The sequence below is a fragment of the Dendrobates tinctorius genome, unplaced genomic scaffold (assembly GCF_039654945.1).
Source record: "Dendrobates tinctorius isolate UK_male_01 unplaced genomic scaffold, ASM3965494v1 ptg000058l, whole genome shotgun sequence".
Lineage (NCBI taxonomy): Eukaryota > Metazoa > Chordata > Amphibia > Anura > Dendrobatidae > Dendrobates > Dendrobates tinctorius.
Window position 1 is genome coordinate 23,221,284 of NW_027361726.1, and position 25,772 is coordinate 23,247,055.

The 25,772-nt window shown below is 46.8% G+C and overlaps 1 protein-coding gene across 9 annotated transcripts in view; it reads right to left on the reverse strand.

Moving 5' to 3' along the window:
* Positions 1 to 25,772, reverse strand: part of DGLUCY (D-glutamate cyclase) — a 227,913-nt gene that overhangs the window by 100,448 nt on the left and 101,693 nt on the right. For 6 of the 9 annotated variants that reach the window (XM_073578173.1, XM_073578170.1, XM_073578174.1 and 3 more), the window contains 8 exons: positions 25,367 to 25,564; positions 24,977 to 25,237; positions 22,227 to 22,326; positions 21,271 to 21,419; positions 21,053 to 21,172; positions 19,514 to 19,665; positions 19,073 to 19,217; positions 18,783 to 18,921 (listed from right to left, as the gene is read on the reverse strand). In XM_073578173.1, the coding sequence (XP_073434274.1) occupies positions 19,077 to 19,217; positions 19,514 to 19,665; positions 21,053 to 21,172; positions 21,271 to 21,419; positions 22,227 to 22,326; positions 24,977 to 25,237; positions 25,367 to 25,564 (1,121 nt within the window). In that variant the 3' untranslated portion in view covers positions 18,783 to 18,921; positions 19,073 to 19,076. Of the gene's footprint in view, positions 1 to 18,782; positions 18,922 to 19,055; positions 19,218 to 19,513; positions 19,666 to 21,052; positions 21,173 to 21,270; positions 21,420 to 22,226; positions 22,327 to 24,976; positions 25,238 to 25,366; positions 25,565 to 25,772 lie in introns of those variants that run through there. The other 3 variants (XM_073578167.1, XM_073578169.1, XM_073578168.1) reach the window with 3 other exon arrangements.

Below are 25,772 nucleotides of genomic sequence, written 5' to 3' on the forward strand. Positions count from 1 at the left end.
TGGGTTCAAGGTGCTCAATACACATCTAGATAAGTTCCCTAAGGGGTCTAGTTTCCAAAATGGTGTCACTTGTTGAGGGTTTCCACTGTTTAGGCACATCAGGGGCTCTCCAAACGCGACATGTCAGCCGCTAATTATTCCAGCATATTATACATTCAAAAAGTGAAATGGTGCTCCTTCCCTTCCGAGCCCTGCTGTATGACCAAACAGTAGATTTCCCACACATATGGGGTATCGGCATGCTCAGGAGAAATTGCAAAACAAAATGTATGGTCCATTTTCTCCTGTTACTCTTGTGAAAGTAAAAAAAAATAAGTCTAAAGGAAAATTTTTATGAAACAAAAGTAAATGTTTATTTTTTGCTTCCACATTCCAAAAATTCCTGTGAAGAACCTGAAGGGTTAATAAACTTATTGAATGTGGTTTTGAGTACCTTGAGGGGTGCAGTTTTTAAAATGGTGTCACTTTTGTGTGTATAGGCCCCTCAAAGTCACTTCAAATGTGAGGTGATCCCTAGTGATAAGTGAGTATACTCGTTACTCGGGTTTCCCCGAGCATGCTCGGGTGGCCTCCAAGTATTTTAGCGTGCTCGGAGATTTAGTTTCTGTCGATGCAACTGCATGATTTGAGGCTGCTGGACAGGCTGAATACATGTGAGTAATGCCTGTTTGTTAGGGAATTCCCACATGTATTCAGGCTGTCCAGCAGCCATAAATCATGCAGCTGAAGCGACAAAAACTAAATCTCCGAGTACGCCAAAATAATCGGAGATCATCCGAGCATGCTCGGGGAAACCCGAGCAACAAGTATACTCGCTCATCACTAGTGGTCCATAAAAAAATGGTTCTGTAAAATTTGTTGAAAAAATGAAAACATGCCTGATCAACTTTTAACACTTATAACTTCCCAACAAAAAAAAAATTGGCTCCAAAATTGTGCTGATGTAAAGTAGACATATGGGAAATGTTATTTATTAACTATTTTGGGCGATATGACTCCCTGACTTAAGGACATAAAAATTAAAAGTTTGAAAATTGCAAAATTTTCACCAAATTTCGGTATTTTTTACAAATAAATGCAAGTCATATCGAAGAAATTTTACCGCTATCATAAAGTACAATATGTCACAAGAAAACAATCTCAGAATCATCAGCATCCGTTGAAGCTTTCCAGAGTTATGACCTCATAAAGTGACAGTGGTCATAATTGTAAAAATTGGCCTGGTCAAGGTGAAAACAGGCTAGATCTCAAAAGGGTTAAGCATGTATCTGGGAGCCTGTTGTTGATTTTTGGGTCTGCACTTGGACATTGTGGAATATCAATACATTAATATGCTCCACACACGTCTTCAGGTTTCAGCCCTCCACAAAATAATAATATGAGTTCGAAAATCTTAAGCACACATAAAGGGATGTGTGCTTAAGATTTTCGAAATCTATAAAAGGGAAATTCGACATAATACCTCTTTTAGCATACACCATATACTGCTGACATACACAGCAACTCAGTAGGTGGGCGGAACACCTGGGTACAAAATCTATGAGAGTTAAACTACTGGCCCATCCTCTGTGTTACTGCCTTCCCAATCTGCTGTCCAGGAAGGAGGCGCTGATACCTGCTGCCCACAACCTGCAGTTGCACAGACACAACAGACAGCAACCAGACAAGAAAACAGACTTTTGCTTGTGCAAGCCTGTAATATTGACATTTCATATAACATATTTTGCTCTTATCTTTGATGACTAGTGATGTTTACTGATTTGCTAATTTTATGAATTGTATAGATCACATACCGTATTTTACGCTTTGTAAGACGCGCTTTTTTCCCCCAAACTTGGGGGGAAAATGGGGGTGCGTCTTACAAAGAGGATATACCTTATCGGGTGTAGGCCGCAGGGGTGTCCGGGCGTCTCCGGGTGTCCGTCGGCGCTGTGGGTGTCGCCGGGTGCCCAGCCATGTCTCCACGTGCCCAGCGGTGTCTCCGGTTCCCATCCCGGGGCTCTGCCGACATTTTGCGACAGGTCAGAGCCCCGGGGCTCCCTCTCGGTTCCCTCTGTATTGGCTGGCTCCGGCAATATGGCGGCCGCCGCCGGGGACGGCGCATGCGCTGATGGTGATCTCGGGACTGAGATCTCGAGGGAGCACGAGTCCCCATGGTAGCAGCACAGACCCCTGGCAGCAACACAAGCCCCCCTGATAGCAGCACAGACCCCTGGCAGCAGGACAAGCCCCCTGATAGCAGCACGAGCCCCCATGGTAGCAGCACAGACCCCTGGCAGCAGCACAAGCCCCCATGATAGCAGCACAAGCCCCCCTGGCAGCGCGCTGCACTTCGGAGAACCCTCTCATCCCTTCCTGCGGCCTGCAGTATCACCCCACTCTTGCCTCCTCCAACAGCGACCCTGGGACCCCGCTTCACCGCAGCCACCACCCCCGGTAAGCAATAAGACACCTGGATTAAAGTGGCACCACCATTTTATTAAAAAAAGTTTTTTCCTATTTTTCTCCTCAAAATTTGTGGTGCGTCTTATAATCCGGTATTTTTGTGGCTTCAAAAACAGAGCAGGAAAAACTATGCAAATAGATTAAATAATCAAGTAATGCTACCTGATCTCATCTCGATTCTTACCCTTTGTGTTAACACTGAATTAAGGAATTTATTAAAGTATAAAAAGAGCTTACATGCCTCTATAGAGAGAGAAAGAGCTAGCGATTCAACCAAGACGCTCACACATCCTAGGGACTCTACAGGACAGCAGCCAATACATCATGGCTCCATCATGAGGGACACGGATCTATCATTCCATAGGAAACAAAATAGGGGACCTAGGCCCCGGTTGGAAGAATACAGATCTTCTCCATTGACCATCGCTGAACCATGGATATGTTTGGAGAAGCCAGGTTGTGACCCGTGGGTCAACTGGCCTTGTATCTCAATGGACTGTCATCTTACTAAGATGGTTGTTACTTCCTCTCTGTGTGTGTGCCACAGGTGGGGAAGTCGACTCTGGAAGATGAAGCCAGGTTGTGACCCTCCGGTCAACTGACCTTGTACACACGTGGTCAAAATTGTTGGTACCCCTCGTTTAATGACAGAAAAACTCAAAATGGTGATAGAAATAACTTGAATCTGACAAAGTAATAATAAATAAAAAATCTATGAAAATGAACAAATGAAAGTCAGACATTGCTTTTCAACCATGCTTCCCTAGAATTTTTAAAAAAATAAAACTCATGAAACAGGCCTGGACAGAAATGATGGTACCCTTAACTTAATATTTTGTTGTACAATCACTGCAATCAAATGATTCCTGTAACTGTCAATGAGACTTCTGCACCTATTGACAGGTATTTTGACTCACTCCTCAAGAGAAAACTGCTCCAGTTGTCTCGTGTTTGAAGGCTGCCTTTTCCAGACGGCATGTTTCTGCTTTTTCCAAAGATGCTCAATAGGATTTAGGTCAGGGCTCATAGAAGGCCACTTCAGAATACTCCAATGTTTTCCTCTTAGCCATTCTTTGGTGTTTTTAGCTGTGTGTTCTGGGTCATTATCCTGTTGCAAGATCCATGACCTGCGACTGAGAACAAGTTTTCTGACACTGGGAAGCACATTTCTCTCTAGAATCAATTGATAGTCTTGAGATTTCATTGTACCCTGCACAGATTCTAGACACCCTGTGCCAGATGCAGCAAAGCAGCCCCAGAACATAACAGAGCCTCCTCCATGTTTCACAGTAGGGACAGTGTTCTTTTCTTGATTCATTTTTCCATCTGTGAATATAGAGCTGATGTGCCTTGCCAAAAAGTTCTTTTTTGTCTCATCTGTCCATAGGACATTCTCCCAGAAGCTTTGTGGCTTGTCAACATCTAGTTTGGCAAATTCCAATTCCAGTTCCAGTCTGGCATGATTTTTTTTCAACAATTGTGTCCTCCTTGGTCGTCTCACATGAAGTCCACTTTGACTCATACAACGACCGATGGTGCGATCTGACACTGATGTTCCTTGAGCTTGAAGTTCACCTTTAATCTGTTTGGAAGTTTTTCTGGGCTCTATTGTTACCATTCGTATTATGCGTCTCTTTGATTTGTCATCAATTTTCCTCCTGCAGACAAATCCAGGGAGGTTGGCTACAGTCCCATCGAGCTTAAATTTCTGAATAATATGTGCAACTGTAGTCAACATATGTAGGAACATCAAGATGCTTGGAGATGGTCTTATAACTTTTACCTTTAACATGTCTGTCTATAATTTTCTTTCTAATCTCCTGAGACAACTCTTTCTTTCGCTTCCTCTGGTCCATGCTGAGTGTGATACACGCCATGTCACCAAACAGCACAGTGAGTATCTGTAGCCCTCTAATACAGGCCCACTCACTGATTCCAAGATTGTAGACAACTGTGATGCTAAATAGTGGACACACCTTGATTTAACATGTCCCTTTTGTCACATTATTTTCAGGGGTACCATCATTTCCGTCCAGGCCTATTTCATGAGTTTTATTTTTTTTTTTTAATTCTGTGGAAGCATGGTTGAAAAGCAATGTCTGACATTCATTTGTTCATTTTCATACATTTTTTATTTATTATTACTTTTATGAGATTCAAGTTATTTCTGTGGCCATTGTGGGTTTTTCTATCATTAAACGAGGGGTACCAACGATTTTGACCACGTTTGTACCTGAACAGACTGTCATCTTCCTACGCTTGTCGTTACCTCCTCTCTGTGTGCGTGCCACAGGTGGGGTAGTCGACCCTAGAAGATCTGAAGTAACAGCTGTCAATATCTCGGCGAATCAGCGGAGATTTGAAACTCTGTAATATGCACCATCTTGGGGTATTTTGCTGGGACTGTTCTACATGTTATCTGCCTGTTATGTGGTTTAATAAAGTATTGACAAACTCTTTTACCCTCACCCTGTGTTGTCTGAGTAGCATTATGCCCACGTTAAAGGGAGAGCAGGTGTTTGGCGTGACAATCCCTGGTCTATGCGGTTCCAATGTTGCTCAAAACCATGCAAAAAATACGGTAAATTCTGCCTTGTTGGCTAGTTTCTAGAAGTGCATAGACTTGTGCAGATTGGTCAATGGCACTCCTCTCTCTTTCCCTTGAGGAGGCTGCTTCCAAGTAAAATGAGGCTTGTACACATATGTTCCTGACATGGGTTTCAGGCTTGACACACTGACAATAATATAGGCCCAAGCTTGTTACACTGTATTCAGAACTTAATTCTAATGCTTTTGGTGTCTGGTAGAATCCAATTTACTGACACTGATCATACAACTCCCCCATCTCCTGTATTATATTCACCTTACAGCAGCTTTACCCGCTATGACAGTGGCTCCATTAGGATCCGGTGGCCAAAATGAACTGTGGAGCTCGCAAAACTCAGGTTTCACAGCACCTGCTGGCCCTCTGAAAAATATAAGCGAGGGCCGCATAATGACATGGCGGTGGACATGGTGGTGGTGGCGGGTGGAGCCCAAAATTCAAATGGGCATGTTTTAGCTGGCATTGTAAAGGGATGGGGAATCTGTATTCCACTATCTAGAGAACAATTTGGAATGAGGGAGGGACCTTCCAAATGTAGGAGTGAGAGCCCTCACAAATGTGAAAAGAAAAACTATAGCCAAAACGCTCCGTGTGAACATACCGTATTTTTCGGACCATAAGACGCACTTTTTTCCCCCAAAATTTTGGGGGAAAGTGGGGGGTGCGTCTTATGGTCGCAATGCACGGTACCTGGTGCGCTGGTGGCAGCGGGCGAGGCTCTGCGGTGCGGTGGTGGCAGCGGGCGGCGCTCTGCGGTGCGGTGGTGGCAGCGGGCTGTGCTCCGGTGCAGGGGCGGCGGCTCCGCCGGCGTTTCTCCCCCGAGATCTCGGCACGAGATCTGAAGCAGCTCATGCGCCGTCCCCGGGCCGGCGGCCATCTTGCCGTGTCCATGCTCCCGGAGGCCACCGCAGCATGGCGGCGCCCAGCAAGGGGTGCGCGGGGGGCCTCCGGGCTGCGAAGAAACGCCGGCGGAGCCGCCGCCCCTGCACCGGAGCACAGCCCGCTGCCACCACCGCACCGCAGAGCCCACCTGTCCCTGCCACAGCTGCCCCTGCCCACCTGCCTCTGCCACAGCTGCCTCTGCCACATCTGCCTCTGCCATAGCTGCCCCTGCCCCAGCACAGCTGCCCCTGCCACAGCTGCCTCTGCCCCAGCACAGCTGCCCCTGCCCCAACACAGCTGCCCCTGCCACAGCTGCCGCTGCCCCTGCCCACCTGCCCCAGCACAGCTGCCCCTGCCACAGCTGCCCCTGCCACAGCTGCCCCTGCACAGCCCACCCACCCCAGCCCCAGTGCAGCTGCCCCAGCACAGAGCCGCCGCCACCGCACGAGCCTGGACCACTGAATGACCCCTGTGACTACTTCTCCACCTGTGCAGGATCCCTTCCCAGGTAAGCTGAATTCGGACTGTAAGACGGACCCCCATTTGACACATTATTATTTTTTCCCTATTTTCCTTCTGAAAATAGGGGTGCGTCTTATGGTCCGGTGCGTCTTATAGTCCGAAAAATACGGTATGCTAAGCGAGAGGTATAATTTTTTTTATTTTATTTTGCGTTATATACATGTAATTATGAAGGAAAAAAATGTTTCTTAGCATTTTTCCCTTTAAAAAAAATTTAGGTTTGGTTTGTTAGGTCTTCTTATAAATCCGTAAAACCGGCGCAATAGTCAGACCACATTATTCCCAGATACCATATGTGAGTCAGAACGGCATATAGGCATCTTCTCCATGATGTTTCCATTTAGATTTAGAACTTTCCCATCCATTTCAGCTTTTTTTCTCAGGCCCCCAGACCTGTTTGTTGGGTCCAGCATAAAAATATTCAGCTTTCCCATTGACTTGCATTGGATTCGTTATTCGGTACGAATACACGGATATTACAAATTACTCGTGTCGACTTTCCCGAATCTGAATATTTCACTATTCGCTCATCATTAATGTAAGATCTTTGCATACTGTCAATTAATAGAAACTCTGATCCAATGCATTACTACACATCTATAATCAATGGACCTATTTTTAACTCCATAAATCCTGTTTGGGTGTAATGTTCCCCTCCCTCAGTCACACCTAAGCGCAGACAGTCTTTACTGCTTGCTTTAACTTATAGTTGTCATATTCTTTGGTAAATGTTATGGTTGCAATTCCTGGCCCGGCAGTGGGTCTACAGACCTAAACTCACAGTCTCGCAGGTATATTATGAGACAGTGGGTTCAGGTCAGGAGACTTGTGGTCATAAAAAGGACTATAAAATATATCCACTATGGTCGTATCAATAAGCCCTTATGCTCTATACAAGCACAGCGACTTGTGGAGACAGATATCACTCTGTATGACACGTAGGGCTTCCAACCATCACATATAAGAATACTTCTTGTAGAACTCTCAAGGAAACCCCATATACTCTGCAGTATTTATACCCCCAACACAGGTCAAATTTCTTAGTATAATCTGCTTAAAATCTCACGTCTCCCGTCGTTTGCAATAGTTCTGGAGGGGGACTTTAAAATGCTGTTCTCGAACACAGAGACAAACTTTCGCTAAATAATAGACCTTCATCCCCATCATCTGCAAACTCATCTGTTGATACTCCCTTTATGAGCTATGGAGAATTAACCATCATAAAGACAGAGCCTTCTCTTTCTTCTCACGACTTCATGGTCCTGCACAGATTACTTCTTTAGAAATACTCCCATCTTATGTATGTTAATAGGAGCAGAGACGGGCTCCAGGACATGGTCTGATCACGCCCCAAAAGAGATCTCAATGAATCATTTCTCAATTTTTACCAGTTCTTTTCATTGGAGGCTCAATTAAACTTTCTTGCGTAAACCTTCTATTAAAGAATAACTACATCCTCATCTACAAAACTACTTTGAGCTCAATAAAGGATCAGTCTCTTCTGAAGCAAAATTATGGGAGTCTTTCGGAGTCTGTATCACAATGGGAGCCAGACCTAAAAAAGATTATACAATTAAATATGAAACATGGATTTTTGTGAGTACTCACCGTAAAATCCTTTTCTCCGAGACGCTCATTGGGGGACACAGAGACTGTGGGTGTGTGCTTCTGCCGTCTGGAGGCTGACACTAAGTATACAAAAAAAGAGTTAGCTCCTCCTCCGCCGCATACACCCTCGCCCCCAGACCGGGCGTAACTCAGTTTAGTGCATAAGCAGTAGGAGAACTCGCCTTAAACTCAGGCAAGAAATTATACGTCTGAAAAAGGGACCACCCTGATCCTTACATAAGGATTTGTATAATTCAAAATAAACAGATGCCAACTGGCTAATAGGGTGGGTGCTGTGTCCCCCAATGAGCGTCTCGGAGAAAAGGATTTTACGGTGAGTACTCACAAAAATCCATGTTTCTCCTTCGTCTCATTGGGGGACACAGAGACTGTGGGACGTTCTAAAGCAGTCCCTGGGCGGGATCTTAGCTCACCCAATCCATGCTATTTTGCGCCCCTGATTAGAGGTGCGCAACTGCTGCCTGGAGAATCTTTCTTCCCAGGCTTGCATCCGAGGATGCCTGGGTATGTACGTTATAATGTTTGACAAACGTATGCAAACTGGACCAGGTAGCTGCTTTGCACACCTGTTCCGCTGAAGCCTGGTGTCGCAGTGCCCATGAGGCACCCACTGCTCGAGCCGAGTGTGCCCTGATCCCTGCCGGAACCGGCGTGCCACTGATTTGATATGATTCTTGGACTGTCAGACGAACCCATCTGGCCAAAGTCGCTCTGGACGCAGCGAGTCCCTTCCGCCGCCCTTCTGGAATCACGAATAGAGAGTCTGTCTGGCGGAATGGCGCTGTCCTTGTCACATATCTCCTAAGGGCTCTTACCAGATCCAGGGTGTGCAATGCCTTTTCTACCCTATGCACCGGTGCCGGGCAAAACGAGGGTAAGACAATGTCTTCGTTGATATGGAATGCAGAGACAACCTTCGGCAAGAAGGGGGGAGCTGGCCTTAAAACTACTTTATCCTTATAAAAAGTCAGGAACGGCGGTTTACAAGATAAAGCCGCCAGTTCCGAAACCCGCCTAATAGATGTTATCGCTACCAGAAAAACGACCTTCCTGGACAGGTAAGGTAAGGAGACTTCTTGTAACGGTTCGAAGGGAGGTTCCTGAAGGGCCCTGAGCACTAAGTTCAGGTCCCATGATTCCATCGGTGCCTTATAGGGGGGTACTAAATGTGCGACCCCTTGCATAAACGTCCTAACCTGCCAGACCGAAGCGACCTTTCGTTGGAAAAGCACCGACAGGGCCGAGACTTGCGTTCTGAGCGAACTCGGAGCCAATCCCGCGTCCAGCCCTGCCTGCAGAAAAGCCAGTACGTTGGGGATCGAAAAAACCAGAGGAGCCACTCCGCGATCCCTACACCAACGGAAAAACACTTCCCAAGTCCGATGATATACCTTCGCCGAGGAAGGCTTTCGGGCACTCACCATCGTGGCCACCACATCGCGCCTGAATCCTGCCTGTGTTAACAGCCAAGATTCAATGGCCACGCCGTCAAACACAGGGCCCCTAAGTTCGGATGGCAGATCGGCCCCTGGGACAGTAAGTCCGGCCGATCTGGGAGACGCCAGGGTACGTCCACCACTAGTTGAACCAGATCTGCATACCAGGCCCGCCGAGGCCAGTCTGGGGCCAGCAGAATTGCTGGAACCCTCTCTCTCCTTATCTTTCTGATGACTCTTGGAAGCAGAGGTAGCGGGGGGAACAAGTACGGGAGGCGAAACTGGCTCCACGGAAGCACCAGAGCGTCTGCTGTGATTGCCTGCGGGTCGAGGGATCGAGCGACGAATCTTTGAATCTTGGCGTTCTCTCTGGATGCCATAAGGTCCACGTCTGGTGTCCCCCACCGTTGGCAGATCTGTTGAAAAACCTCGGGGTGCAGGGACCACTCCCCTGCCGCGACCCCCTGTCGGCTGAGAAAATCCGCCGCCCAGTTTTCGATTCCCGGAATGTGCACCGCTGAAATTACCACGTGGTTTTTCTCGGCCCAACGCAGTACCAGCCCGACCTCGCGCATGGCTGCCTGGCTGCGCGTGCCCCCCTGATGGTTCACATACGCTACCGCTGTAGCATTGTCCGACTGAATGCGCACCGGCCGGTTTGTCAGCCAACGCTGAAAATGTTGCAGGGCCAATCGTATTGCCCGTATCTCCAGAATGTTGATCGGGAGAATTACCTCCCGAAAGGACCACCGCCCCTGGGCTGTGTGACTCTGGAAAACTGCACCCCAACCCTGCAGGCTTGCATCGGTCGTCACCACCAACCACTGTTCCGGGGGAAAGGGTTTCCCCTGAACCAGAGACGAGTCGCGAGTCCACCACTGGAGTGACCGTCGGACCGGTGGAGACAAACTGCACCGATGATTGAGGGAAAGCAGCCTTCGGTCCCATGCTGACAAGAGCGCATGTTGAAGCTGACGGAGATGGAACTGGGCAAACGGGATTGCCTCCATCGCCGCCACCATTCTGCCCAACACACTCATGCCGTACCGGATGGATCTGAAGCCCGGCTGAAGAAGGTTCCGTACCCCCTGTTTGATCCTTTGCGCCTTGTCCTGAGGGAGGATCACCAGCCCCTGGGAGGTGTCGAAAATCATGCCTAGAAATACGATTCTCTGAGCCGGAACCAAGGACGACTTGTTCTGATTGATCAGCCAACCTAGGCGGGCCAGGGTATCCAGAGTGATACCGACATTCTCTTGGCACGCCTGAAACGACGGCCCCTTTACCAAAAGGTCGTCCAGGTAGGGTAGTACCGTTATGCCCCGAGCATGCAGGATGGCCATAACCACCGCCATTATCTTTGTAAAGACTCTGGGGGCAGTGGCCAGACCGAAGGGCAGAGCAACAAATTGGAAATGTCGCCCTCCGATCGCAAAACGCAGGAACCTCTGGTGTGGAGGAAAAATCGGGATGTGTAGATATGCATCCTGCACATCGATCGAGGCCAGGAATTCCCCTGGATCCATGGCTGAAATGACCGAACGGAGGGATTCCATCCGGAATCGCCTGACCCTGATAAACTTGTTCAGGTTCTTTAAATCCAGTACTGGCCTTACTGTCCCGTCCTTTTTGGGGACTGAAAACAGGTTGGAGTAAAAACCTTGCGTCTCTTCGCTTTTCGGCACTGGGACAATGACCCCGTTGCGCTGTAGCGTCATTATAGCCTGCAACAGACCTTCCGCCTGCAATTCTGTTCCGGAGAGCCGGGAACGGAAGAAACGCCGTGGCGGGAGTCCGACAAACTCTATCTTGTACCCGGACGATATCAGTTCTGCCACCCAAGCGTCGCGTGCCACTGCGACCCAAACGTGGCTGAACCTTAGTAGGCGTCCGCCCACTCTGTCGTCCGTAGGTACGAAGTGCCTCGAGTCATTTTGCTGGAGGCTTTTGTGATCTGGCCCCCCTCGCTCTGGGCAAACGGCCCCGGCCTCTACCCAGCGGATTGGCCCTGTAAGAAACTTGCCTTTCTCTAATCTGACCATCATTTGCGGAGGTGGATGCCCTGGCCGAAGTCCACCTCCAGGAGCTACGAAAGGGCCGAAAACGCCTCTGCGTCTGCCTGAATGCCGGCCAACTCTTCTGCTGCGGTAGAAAACTACTCTTCCCCCCTGTGGCTTCTGAGATAAGTTTATCAAGCTTTTCACCGAACAATCGATTGCCTTGAAAAGGCAATGAGGTCAAGGATTTTTTAGAGATAGAATCCACTTTCCATAATCTCAGCCATAATGCTCGCCTTACGGCGATCGCATTTGCTGCTGCCACAGCAGAACACTCGGCCGCATCCAGAGCGGCGCCGACGAGATAATCACTCGCTCCTGATATCTGATTTGTCACCTCCAAGATTTCCGCGGGCAGATCCCTGTCTTGGAGGGCCCTATGCAGAGTGTCTGCCCATGAAACCATGGCCTTAGCCACCCAGGTAGCCGCAAAGGAGGGGGCCAGAGCCGACCCTGCTGCCTCATACACTGAGCGGGCAAGCCCCTCTATGAGGCGATCAGTTGGGTCCTTAATAGAAGAACCGCTGGGTATCGACAATAGCGATCTTGATGCTAAACGTGACACCGGTGGGTCCACTACTGGCGACTCCACCCACCCTTTATAGAGTTCAGGAGGGAACGGATACTTTGCTTGCAGCGCCTTTTGCATTGCAAAGCGCTTATCCGGGTGTTCCCTATGTTTCTGGACTAGCTCCTCGAACTCCGGATGTGTAGCAAACCTTCTATGCGGACGCCTGGTTTTCTTGAAGGAGACCTTGTGACCTGAGGCCGTGGACACATCATCCTCGATCTCTAAAGTCTGGTTGACCGCCTCAATGAGGCTGTCCACCGAGTCCTGGTATCCCAGGCTTTCTGGATTCCAGGCTTCCTCTTCCTCATCCTCGCCCTCGTCCTGATCGCTTCCTGAGCTTGGCGACAGGGAACGAGATGCCCTAAAAATCGCCGCCGACTCCCCAGAGGGCCCGGCCGACGGAGAACGAGCTCTCTTACCATGAGCTTGTCTGGTGCTGGAGCGGCCCCTAACGGACGAAGGGTCCTGAGACGTGGACGAGCTGTCTTCCGCTGGCAGACCACCATCCTTGACCCTGCCCGGGCCCCGAAGGGACTCAATTGCCTTCGTAAGGGACATCATAGAATGCGATAAAGACACTGCCCATTCTGGGGGGTCCTGACCCCTGGGCTCTGCAACAATGGGGGGCTCCTGGGCTCGCTCCGACTCACAGGCTTCGCAAAATTTACCCGGCTGCGCCTTAGGCAGCCTGACCCCACAGGAAACGCAAACAGCGTATAGGAAAGAGTGAGCTTTCCCTTTGCCAGACATATTGCAGGGTAGGGTAGGAGGAGGAGGGTAACCCCTTCCTTGACAACCAGTGCGGCACTCGAAACGGGGTTGCACTCACCCACCGGTAACGTCCCGCCTCTTCCACGGGGTGCTCTGGACGCAGCGAAAAACCCTGAGACGTGGACGAGCTGCTTTGCACACCTGTTCCTTCACGTGCCGTTACTCGCCGGGGGCACTGCGGTGCACTTTGGAGAGAGGCGGCGGGGTTTCCGACCGCACTCCGGCGAGGAAATGCGAGGAGGGGGAGGAGGGCGGGAGCCTCTGGTCACTGTGCGCGCCCACCGCGCTCCCCGTGCCGCCGGAATTCAGTGGGCGGGGCTTCCGGCCCCCACCGGAAGCGGCAGGCGCGGAACTCGCGGCCCTCCCCATACAGCGGGGACCGCGGCCGCCGGCGGAGCTTCAGCCGTACTCCGGCGGGGACCTGCGAGGAGGGGGAGGAGGGTGCGCGCTCCCCGGACACTGCGCGCCCGCCGCGCCCCCCGGGCTGCCGGAAGTCAGTGGGCGGGGCTTCCGGCTACCACCGGAAGGGGCGGGCAGGCCTCACGCGGCCTTGCGGATCTCCCCATACCGCGGGGACCGCGGCCGCCGGCGGGACTTCTGGCCGCAGAGCGTCTGCTGCCGCATGTGGCACTACTCGCACCGGGTTCCACCGGGGAGAGAGTCGGGCCCCGTGAGAAGAAGAAACCCCGTCGGGCGGGGGAACAGACAGCCCCGCGGCGCCTTCTGGAGGGTCCCGTTCCGGGGGGTGACCCTACAAACAAAGGTGAGCCTGCCGCCGGGGGGCTCTCTTGGGGTGCTCTCAACCCCATCCCTGGGCGGGGAGGGGGAGGCTACTGGGGGTGGATGCTTCGATCCCCTGGCTCACCTGCGCCTCCAACTGCACCCCTGGTATCACTACCTAGGGGTGGAAGGGGCCAACCTGAAATCCCGCGTTGCAGGAGAGGAACAAAACGTGGAGTCCGTTGGGGATCGCCCATCGCTCACACGTGCTCGCCCGTTGTAGCTCATGGGGAAATCGAATCCTCTCATCAGGATGCGTTGCCCCTCTTTACAAAATAAAAAAGAAAAATGGTTGTCTGGGGAAAAGTCCCAGATGTGTCCCTCGGTGCGGGAGAGAAAACACGTGGAGGACTACTCACACGTGGTCGCCCGTTGGTGATTTGGGGAGATCGGACCCTCTCTATAGGATCCGTCGCCCCTGTCTTATCTTCAAAGAAAGGGAAAAAAAAAACAAAAAAACCTAGTCTGGAGCTCCAGACTGCGTGTGCCTCCATCAGACACTAAGCAAAAACTGAGTTACGCCCGGTCTGGGGGCGAGGGTGTATGCGGCGGAGGAGGAGCTAACTCTTTTTTTGTATACTTAGTGTCAGCCTCCAGACGGCAGAAGCACACACCCACAGTCTCTGTGTCCCCCAATGAGACGAAGGAGAAATGCCGACTATGGAGATAAAACTCCTAGAGACTACAATACTCTCCAGACCCTCTAAGCAAATTCTTAAAAAGATAATAGATTTTAGAGCCCAGCTAAAAATATGGCACTAAAATGAGTGAATAAGCTACTTCTGTATACATGTCAACAATATTATGAAAAAGCTAATAAACCCCACACGTTATTAGCTAAACAACTTAGAGACTTCACCTTATACTTCATGAAAACAAAAGAAAATCAAATAATATATGATCCAAAGGAGATAGCACATATATTCCATGACTATTTCTCACAACTTTATTCACTCCCTAACCTTTCCTCACCCAATCTTCCTACAAAGGATACCGTAATCTCATTGCCTCTTTTCTAAAATCACATCCCCGCTCTCAATACAGAGGCAACCAGGACTCTGAATGCACATATTATAGAGGAACAACACTTACCAAAACATGAAAACACCGGGGCCAGACTAACTGTGATCCCTTAGAAAGGTAAGGATAGGATGGATTGTAAGAACTATAGGCCTATAGCTCTCTTTAACTTAGACTTATTTACTAAACTACTTGTGGTTCGCTTACATTTTTACCTGCCTTCTCTGATTCTTAAGGATCAGGTAGGTTTTATCCCATTTAGACAAAAAGGCAACAATACCAGATGAGCAACTGACCTTACAGATTTAAGGTACTGTCACACTTAGCGATGTACCAGCGATCCCGACCAGTGATATGACGCGGTCAGGATCGCTGGTACATCGCTAAGTGGTCGCTAGTGAGCTGCCACACAGGCAGATCTCACCAGCGACATCGCTGGGGACGGGGGTCGCTACTTACCTGGCACACTAGGCGATCCTGCGTCCTCCCGCCCGGGTCCACTTAGTGTGACAGGCCCTTTAGTCCAAAGATCTACAGTAAAGACCCTACCTTCCTTTTAAGCTTAAGGGCCTGTCACACTAAACGATATCGCTAGCAATATCGCTATAACTTGTGACATTATAGCGATATTGCTAGCGATGTCACTGTGTGAGATACTTACCAACGACCCGCTCCCCCGTTGGTTATCGCTGATCACGCGAGAACGTCCAGGACTGTTTCTCGTCGTCAGCTTCCTGCGGCGCTTCCTGTGGGGAGACGAGCGACGCGTGGAGCCGGGCGGGAGGACGCAGGATCGCCTAGTGTGACAGGTAAGTAGCGACCCCCGTCCCCAGCGATGTTGCTGGTGAGATCTGCCTGTGTGGCAGCTCACTAGCGACCACTTAGCGATGTACCAGCAATCCTGACCGCGTCATATCGCTGGTCGGGATCGCTGGTACATCGCTAAGTGTGACAATACCTTTAGATGCGGAAAAATTGTTTGATTGCCTCAGCTGACCCTTCATGCTTAAAACCCTTGGAAGTATACGTTTTAAAAGGTCCATTTCTAAAGGTTACCGAAAGTCTATATTCTAAAACCTCTGCAACGATTAGGCTTCTCCATAGTTTTCTCAAATCATTTACAATAAAAAACGGCACTAGACAGGGGTGCCCACTATCTCACTGCTCTTTGTCCTGTGCATTGAACCCCTTGCAGCTGCCATTAGACTGAACTCAGATAACAGATAGAGAATTTAAAGTTTCCCTCTTTGCAGATGACATTCTTCTATTTCTCACCAACCACCACTTCTCTCTCCCTAAGCTACATTTCCTTCTTTTAGAGTTTGGTAACCTGTCAGGTTATAAAACAAACACAACCAAAATAGAAACTCTCCCAAAAAATATACCAGATCCATAATTAAATCTTTTACGCAATAACTTCAAAAATCACTGGAAGGACGATACTCTTAGGTGGTTTAGTAAGTAACCCCACATCATCATTTCCAACTCTATAATAGCAATTTTCCACCACTTTTTAAAGAAATCTGTTCTGTTTTGACAAGATGGATGTCCATACCTTTATCTCTGTTTGGTCGTATCTCAGCAATAAAAATTACCATTCTCCCAAAACTGCTATACTTATTTGAAACTTTACCTATACCAGTTCCACTCAAGAGATTTAAAGTCGCTCTGAGCAGCCACTTTGAGGTTCATATGGGCAGAAAAACATCACAGAATTTCAAAGTCAATTATGCTGACAAATAAAAATTTTTGGTGGTCTAGGTGTACCTCACTTTGTACATTATTGGGCTACTCAACTCCAGAGAATCTCAGCATAGTCATTTTTAAGCCCACCTATACAAAATGGATGGAAATTGAAAAACTCTAACTTGAACCGGCACAACCTAACTTTCTGATATGGAATAGTCAGTAAAACCCTTCTTTAAGTGTATTTGACCCTTCTTCTAGGCCCAATGAACCTTACCAGAAACATAAACTACCACCTTACATCCTTATTTCATTCAAATTTCCCTGAAAGTCTGGCTTCCACTACTTGACAGGAGCATGGGCTCATACTGCCGTGTTTAATTTTGCAGATATAACTACTGTAATCGTGCAACAAGGAATCTGCTCACATATGATGAGATGAAATCTAAATTATCTGTCCATAAACTTTCGCTATTTCAAAACAGTGCCCTTTGAATGTCTCTGTAGAAATGGACCCTCAACATAAGGCTTAATATCTGACATATATAATATTTAACAAAATCATGATGATGATTCTTTGGTTAGACTTCCATATATATCCAGATGGGAAAATTATTTGGGTAAAACCCTGATTGATTTTGATTGAAGACTTGTCTGGTCAAGAGCAGCCAATTAAGGCTTCTTGCATCACTTACAAAGAAAACCAAAAGAAGATCCTCCATTTCTGGTACCACACACGGGTTGGACTCATCTATTTCTCCCTTGTGTTGGAGTGCTCGGACGATGGGATCTGTCTTCCATCTTTTTTGGGATTGTTCCAAGATAATTCCTTTGTGGACTAAATGTTCAAATATTAATTAAACAAATTTTTGTTATGAATCTACTATAGGAGCCTCAAATTTTCTTACTTAACATCTTTCCACGGAATCTATCCAAGAGAACTATTAGACTTATTCTTCATATTTTGACAGCCGCATGATGCTTGGTAGACTCCCACTGAAAGCAAACCTCTCCCCCGTGTCTGCTTGACCTAGAAAATATCATACTGCTTTGAGTGAAAATTGGGTTGAGAGATTTCACCTCATCTGGTCCCCTTGGGACACTTTCTGGACACCCCTGAATATATGACAGTCGCCTCTTCTAACCTACTCAATCATCTCCTGATTCCCTCTTCGTATACATTTGCTTATCCTTTCTCCCTTGATGTCTAATTTTGCATCTTATATGTCTTTCCCCCCTTCTCATACTGTTAAAAAAATGATTATCTGAATAATATCTTAAGCATAATCTAATGCATATCTATTATGTATTTGGTTTAACTTGTTGTCATTGAAGTCTTGTTATCTGTTTATGTTTATACTAGAGGTGGGCCCGATGCTATCGCATCGGGAGGGCAGTGTGTGTGTGGGGTGTGTGTCCTGTCGGCTCCACCAGAGGGCGCCCGCACCCCATCTCCAGCACAGGCCGCAAGCTGCGGTCTTTCCTGCCCGCTGTGACTGCACGGAGGTGACTGTTTGGAGGTAGGTGGGTGGGCAGGCAGCCACAGTGACCCCCCTCACAGCCACAGTGACCCCCCCTCACAGCCACAGTGCCCCCCTGTCACAGCCACAGTGCCCCCCGTCACAGCCACAGTGCCCCAATTGCACCATATGTCCCAATGTCGCCATAATAGCTACATAAACCTCATCACAGTTAAAGAGTCTATATTGCTGGGACCCTCCACAGCCATCACAGCCTCAAAGCTCACATCAGAATAAGAGCCACTACAATAGTCTCTGGCCCCCCATCTCCATGCAATCACAGTCGTCAGGAAAGATGGTGGTTTGCAGCCTGTGCTGGAAATGGGATGCGGCACCACAAGAGGGCGCCCGCACCTCATCTCCAGCACAGGCCGCAAGCCGCGGTCTTTCCTGGCGGCTGTGACTGCACGGAGGTGGGTGGGTAGGCGGTGGCGGGTCCTGGCGGCAGGTCCTGGTGGCGGCACCTGGAGGCAGGTCCTGGCAGTGGGTCCTGGCAGGGCTCCAGCGGCAGCAGGGGGGGGGGTCCGGCGTGGGTGTCCCGGCAGTGTCCCGCTGGTGGTACTGCGGAAGGACCTGGTACCACCAGCGGTTTGCCATATTGGAATACCCATCACTTGGGTATTCCAATATGGCGGTCAGCGTACTTCCGGTGCGGCGCGGTGGATTGTTAGATTCGAGGACATCCAGGCGGAAGTGGATAACAGACAATTTAAGGCAATTATATATAGATATCTGCATTTTTATATTTTGGGAAATATGAAAATCCTTCAATTAAAATTTACAGTTAAAAAAATACTTCTGGTAATAATCATAATTAGGTTCTAAACAATCTGCAAGGAGCAAGTCCAAAAAAATAACCTCGGCCCAGCATATTTATTATAATACTGCAGTTTATAATACATAGAAATTGAACACATGCCAGTTTGTGGCCTGTCCTGTGCAGTGAGAACAGGCAGACTCTTTCATCCATTTATTTGATGCGCTTTTTCTTCACAACCTGTGTGAATAAAAATGATTTTTAATTTTTTAAAGCTCTTTATCACATACGTCAGATAGGAAGCCTGTAAGTGACGAGACATGCCGCAGTGCTGAGAATACAAGGGGATGAGTGAAAATTTCCTATGTTCTTACATGTGATCTAATCTGACCTCATTAAAGTGTGACCTCCAGAAGCCGCTGGATCATGTCAGAATGGGCATTGTAGAATGGGAGACCATCAACCTCCATGGCCAGATTCCCAGTAACCCCGCTGCGGATCCCATGATTCACCAGTATCGCCAAAAGCTTTTCTTCCTGTAGTTACAAGTTGGACAGATGAAAGAAAAATATCGTAAAAGGAACACTAAACACAGAAAATGAACAGGAAATACAAAACAAAAAAGCACTTCCATCCTTAATCTTTTATTTGAGTCTATTTGTCTCAAATTACATTTACAACAGTGAAATATATAAGGAAATTATCTCTGTGCACCCCAGGAGATCAGCCAGGTCCACCCTCCTCTGCCCTGTAAAATATTTTATTGCTCTACCCCATGGCTAAGAAGAAACAAAGATGGTTTTAATATTGTACAATTTAAGGGAAATATTACCTTTTGGATGGAGGGGAGGGAGGAAGTCCAGGTAGCTTGCTCTGATAATTTGGGGAACCCAGTTGCCTTTCTTAAGTACCGATCATGAATTTGACAGGTGTTCAAGAGGTATAAGGCGCATGACACAGCATAACCTCCCCAGTTGGATACACCTAGGGTATAAGCAAGTCAACTATATAAGACCAGATGGATGAGAGCAGCAAAGGAAAAGAGCTAATAATAGGGTTGTCCTACCTCGAGAACAGAGCTCTGAAATGCCCCAGCAGAATAGGCCAGCAGTGGTGCATTCACGACCCCGCTCCATTCATTACGGAGAGCAGAGACATGTACTTGGATATCTCTTGCCACCCTAGAAACAATAAATGGAGCAGTGGTGCACATGTCATTGTCACTCCAATCTGATGGTACATTTTAGAGCTCAGTTCTCGGGATCGGTGGGGTTCTAGCAATCAGCAAGCATCTGCATGCAGAGAACTAATGTGAAATAAAAATATTTTTTAGATGCAACTTAGAAATATTTTGTAACTTCTGGACCACAATGCGATATACTGTATGTCCCTACTATAAGAATTACCCTTTTTTGTTTTAATCAAACCATATTTATTAAATAAAACTACTTTACATACAGTTTTCTTTTTTCAAACAGGGAGAGGAAACAATAACGCAATATATTGACGTAGATACAGATTAGTTCAAAACAATCAAAGTATTTGTATATATCGATGCCAATTAATCAAAAACAACAATAAAGCAGCAGGAATTGGTATTAAAAAGCCTTTGAGTAGAGTCAATATCCATCCATCTAACCAAGAGCAAATTCTCCTAAAGTGTTCTGTCATAGACACTAATTTTGATTATTCTATCCTTTCCCCTTTCTCTAAGGCCTAAGGGCCCCGTCACACATAGCGATCTCGCTAGCGAGATCGCGCTTGGCATCGCTGATCGCTGGTGAAGCTGTCTGTGTGACATCTCACCAGCGATCATGTAGCGACTCACCAGCGATCCTGACACGTTGATATCGTTGTCGGGATCACTGGTGAGTGGCTATGTGTGACGGGGCCTTTAGTGTAAGAGGACAAAGAATAGAAAGGATCGCGCTCTTATTAGTATGTAGGAAGACAAACCAGGAGTATCTAACCAGGGTCCCCGCAGCAACTCATATTTACTTATAACATTTCTCTTCTGATTCACTCCTCTCTCCCTAAATATAATAATATTCATTTTATTGTTGTTCGGTTACCCCAAAAGTCCAATACATCTTCTGGGCTCTGTATCCTGTCTCACCCCAAATTCTCTTTCCAAAAGATCCAATACACCCTTCCGAAAGGCTTTGATGGAAACAAATTCCCACCTCATGTGGATAATTGAATTTTTCATTCACCTCTACAATGGCACTGACAGGAGGGTGGATATGTCATAAATGGATGACATGGGACTACCCCTTTAATTACCATCTCACATGTTTTCGGTACCTGCTGGCAGGAAACCTTGCTGTCAGTGCTGATTTGGAGATATCAGGAAAAGTTTCTATAGCCTTACCAGCAATCACCGTGAAGTCTGCAGCCACGTCACATGCGATAGTGTCTCCATTTCTAATATACTTCTTCACAGCCTCTTTTACTTTTCCTGTCCCCAATTCATTTCCACCATCTCCAACCCCTATGAGGTTATAAGATGCAAAAGTAATAATTTGTAACTGTGGAAAGATCACCTCTCATGGGTGCACACGTCATTACAAGCGCAGGTTGTAGACGTACCAGTTGTGCTGATGCCTGGAATAGTCTGTGCAGCAACAAACAAGTCATCAATGGGATCCACTAAGTGCTTGATGTTTATTTTCCTCGCATTATAATAATTGCCATCACTTGCCCTTCCTGCCCTTTCTATGGCCACTAAATGATCAAATCTTGGAAAAGAAAAAAAGAATGTTACGCTGATTATTAGAAGATAAGTATAGGAAAGTATGTACAAAGTTGTTTAACCCTTTTATATCTAGAGAGTTTGGGGCCTTGATGCACAAAGGTCATATTCACCTTTTATAAAGCTGCATTTGCTTTTTATTTTGCAGTCTATTTTGCACAGCTCGACCCAATATATGGTAAGTAACGAGTCTAGAGGATAGTGGAAACTGAAAACTTGCAGTGTCACAGCTGAACCAGAGCCATCAAAGATGTGATACAAATTTGTCATCTTCTACTACAGGAACCCAATCCAATAGCCTTGCTAACACAGAGACGTTAATGTTACTTTGTGGGCACCTCTATATTTATTCTATACAGTCAATTCTGAGTTATTTTGGTCAGAACAGATGGATCCATTAGTGACTGCAAAAACAAAGAGCTCGAGTGTATAAAGTATGGGAAAACGCAGAATATGGATTAATTAATCTACGAGCATATTGTGCAATATGTCTGGAGGAATCCTTATAGCTACGTCACTGCAGACATGTAAAACGATGGAAGGTTTTTTTCTTTACTTTATGTGCAATCCATAAAATAGCATGCTGAGAATAGATGGTCATTGGTTTTCCTTTAACAATAAGTAAATAAATATATAAATAAATCACAGACTCAATGGTTCATCATTTAGGGGTATGTTTTGCCCTACAGAACCTGTTTGGTGGTGCTGCGGAGTCCACCTTGTGACAATATAAGAGGTGAATCAGTACTCGTCATGGCGCTTTTCAGTCGAGCGATGCTGATCCTTCTCTCACCTGGGTGCAGCGGGGTCTCCATTCTCACACAGAAATTTCATGGCACTTTCTGGAGCTTCCCCCTTGTAAGATAACACTGGCACGGCAGTCTTCAGGACTCCTGGTGAATACAAAGTAATTAATATGTAATTTTCCTCTTGGACAACCACCAGTCATATGCCCTCGTAACGAGTTGTAGTGTTTAGGCCAAAGTGGGTGTCTCATGACATTTGATTTCACATGTCAGTTTTTGAGTACAAGTGCTTGTCAGGTTTGTCACAGATAGCACTTGCACTTGGGATAGCACTTGCCGTGATATTTTGCAGAACAAGCGGTCAGTGCAAAATCACCGAGACAAGTCCGATGTTGATCTGAGTGTCAAATCAAACCCAGCAATGAGAGTCTATGGGTCCGTTCAGACTGATAGATAGGAGAAGGTGGAGAAACATTTTTCATTCTCATCAAATAAAAATGATGAAACCCTGACTAAACTCTCATGAAATGCAGACCGACTTTCTCATACTAGAAGATCCATGACGTGTGCTGGAGCTTTTATCTACAGAGGCACGTCAATGGAAAGGATCAGAAAATAAATGTCTCATCAGTGGTGAGCACTGACCATAGGAATCACAGCAGTAGATAATATCTTAAAGGGAACATGCAATCAGAATACATAGAAAATTTATCTAGGGGTGCGTGCAATAACAATGTCTTGTTAGTGACCTGATACGAGCTCATGGATCCTAAATAGACCCTGTAAGCTAAAAGATGCAATGAATGGTATAATGCACTGTGTAAGAAAATTGCGTTGTAATTGTTTTGTTTGTTTCTTATTATTGGACATATTATATCATGGCTATGTCACTATGAATAACTCTGACTCTATATTGTAATGTTTTATGCTTGATATACTATGTTGTGGAATCCTTCAATAAAAAGAGATTAAAAAAATAATGTCTTGTTAGTAGAATTGGGGGGACACAAGACAGTGGGTTAGCGCTCTGACAATAGGAGGCTCGACCCTCAGTAAAATTGTTGGCTTCTCCTAGTTGGTTATGTCCTTTCCTCAGATATTAGTAAGCTCAATTTTAGCCCGCAGGATGCAGACACAACCAGTATCAGGTCTTCTGCACGTTTTTATTTTGTGATATCTTCCTGTGTTTTTCCTGGTGGTGCTGATGTCCTCCGTCTTATGCCATCATCCCTGGGACGACACACCGTGCACTTCACAGTAGTATACCTCCCTGCGGATGCTATTTGTCACTGGCCACCTTTCCCCAATAACTGCCGCTGCATTGGAGTGCTGACGTCCACACAATTCGTACAAGACCACCTAAAGGGTGACCCTGTGCGGAAAGAAAACATTGGATGGGGGAGTATAACCCTTTGTCCCCCCTTCAAACAGGTCATGACTAGTGTCAGCTGGCACATTGTGCCCTCCTTATAGGTATTAGGTGGAACCTTGGGACTTTTCCCTTATCATGTCTTTCTTTGAGCCTCTTCATAGCATTTCCCAAGGCCCTTTTCATGGAAGGTGGCATTTTATGATGGCTATAACCTCCGTATGCTATTTGTATGTGCTTGCTGTTATTTCCTGCAGGGCTCCTGCCTTGTTCTCCATCAGGACAAGGTGGGATTGTGCTTCATTCCAAAGGTCTCTGCTTCCATATCAATGAAGACATCATCTCTCCTCCTTTTTGTCATCTTCAGTTCATTCCTGGGAGACTCTTTTCACTGTTAGGTCCTAATACCCTCACCAGATCCAATCTTTACAAGCTTTCCAGGGTTGTGATTCTCTTTTCGTGATTCATATCTGAGCGGATCGGGTTGGCTATCGTGAAAGCCTTCAAGGACAAAGACAAATCTCAGCCCTTTGGGTTACAGTTAATTCCACAAAAGCAGTCGGGAACTCATGGGCTTCTGCTGATGTAAGCTTAGGGCGTCTGCTCGGTGGTCCATATGGCCAGCGATTGTGTTTTTTTCCCACTCATTGGAACTGCTCTGAAACATTCCAGGGTCCCCCAATGTTGTGGATTGTTAGACGTGCCGTAAAATCCCTTTCTAATTGAATACATTGGGGTACACAGCTCCCACCCTATTCCAGGTTGTCCTGCACAAGGACAAGTAATCCTAGCCTGTGAATGATGTGGTTGTTACCCCGGATTCAGGACATATTGGTGTTTTTTGTTGTAGTATTTTACTGTTTTTTTCGGGTTGCTTTTCATAATGCTTTTAGCACTAAGCTGACCTGCCTGGTTCCTGTGGAGATGGCATAGCCACCAGGCAGAGCCAACAATTTTCTTCTACCTAGTGTCAGAGCTAATACTCATGGATCCTGTGTTCAACAATTCATTCAAAGAGAAAGTGCAAAAATCAGATTTGTTCAAAATGCATTGCATAAAAGGTTTTGATTGTAAATAGCAGTGCCGACATCAGTCTATGCTGCAGGCTGCCTAGATCTATACACTTGAAGACAGAGGGCCCTGATGTCCAGTGCAGGAGTCAGCACTGCAAAATATGATGTGATCTTACAGCGGTGACTCTCTTACAGGCCTAGAACGCTGACCAGGACTCTCGGCCTCCTACTGTATAGATACGAGCAGCCAGCAGCATGGACCGAGGAAGGTGGAGATATTTAGAAGCAATATCTTTGATGAAATGTATATAGAAAAATGATTACCATACACTCCTGCGTTATAGCAGCTCTCTACATGCAGTAATTGAAGGAACCCTTTAAACATAATATTCAGAATGAAATACATTAAATATACCTTGTTCTATAGCATCCTCCACAATTTTCTTATTCATGTCGATGGCATGCCCATCTGTAACTATTGCAACGGTCTTTCCAAGGGCTTGCAATATGGCCGCCATAGCCAGGGCCCCGGGAGGACCGTCTGTTTCCTCAGGAGGGACTTTCTGATAGTGAGTTGGGAATCCAGTGGTTATGAGGATGGATTTGGCATGAGATAGGGAGAGGCAGCACTTGAGAAGTTCGTCCTTAATGAGCAGATTCTTAATCCCTCTGTTACCTGCAAGATATTGACATTGTCACCATTCCAAAAATCTGAGACAGGTCAACAGATGTGTAAGCACGACTCAGTTTAAAGTGCATTTTTATCTTGTTGGTGATGCCATATCCATTTATTACATATAATTACCTGGATCTATGCCAACAATTTCTTCCAACATCCTTATTTTTTCAGCGGTTTGCCTTGAGACCAGGCTGTAATGTAAAGGATCAGAGGAGATTTGCACAACTAAGGGCTCCTGAGTGGCACAAGGGTCTGGAGTGTCTTCATTTTTAACATCAGTAATAAACATGCATCCTGGAGAGTGGGTGAACGCCAAGGGGGATCCTGTACGAACAGGATGACATATTAATTATTGTCCATACACTGAAATGAGGCATGAGAGTAATATGAAATCTGCAATAGAGAAAGGAGCCAAGGAAGATAATCTGCCTCATAAAACATGTAAGGCTGACTGTGGTGAAGAATATGGCAGAAGAAATATGGTAAACTGAACATCATAGCTTACGCCACTTCATTTCCATCCGTTAATTCA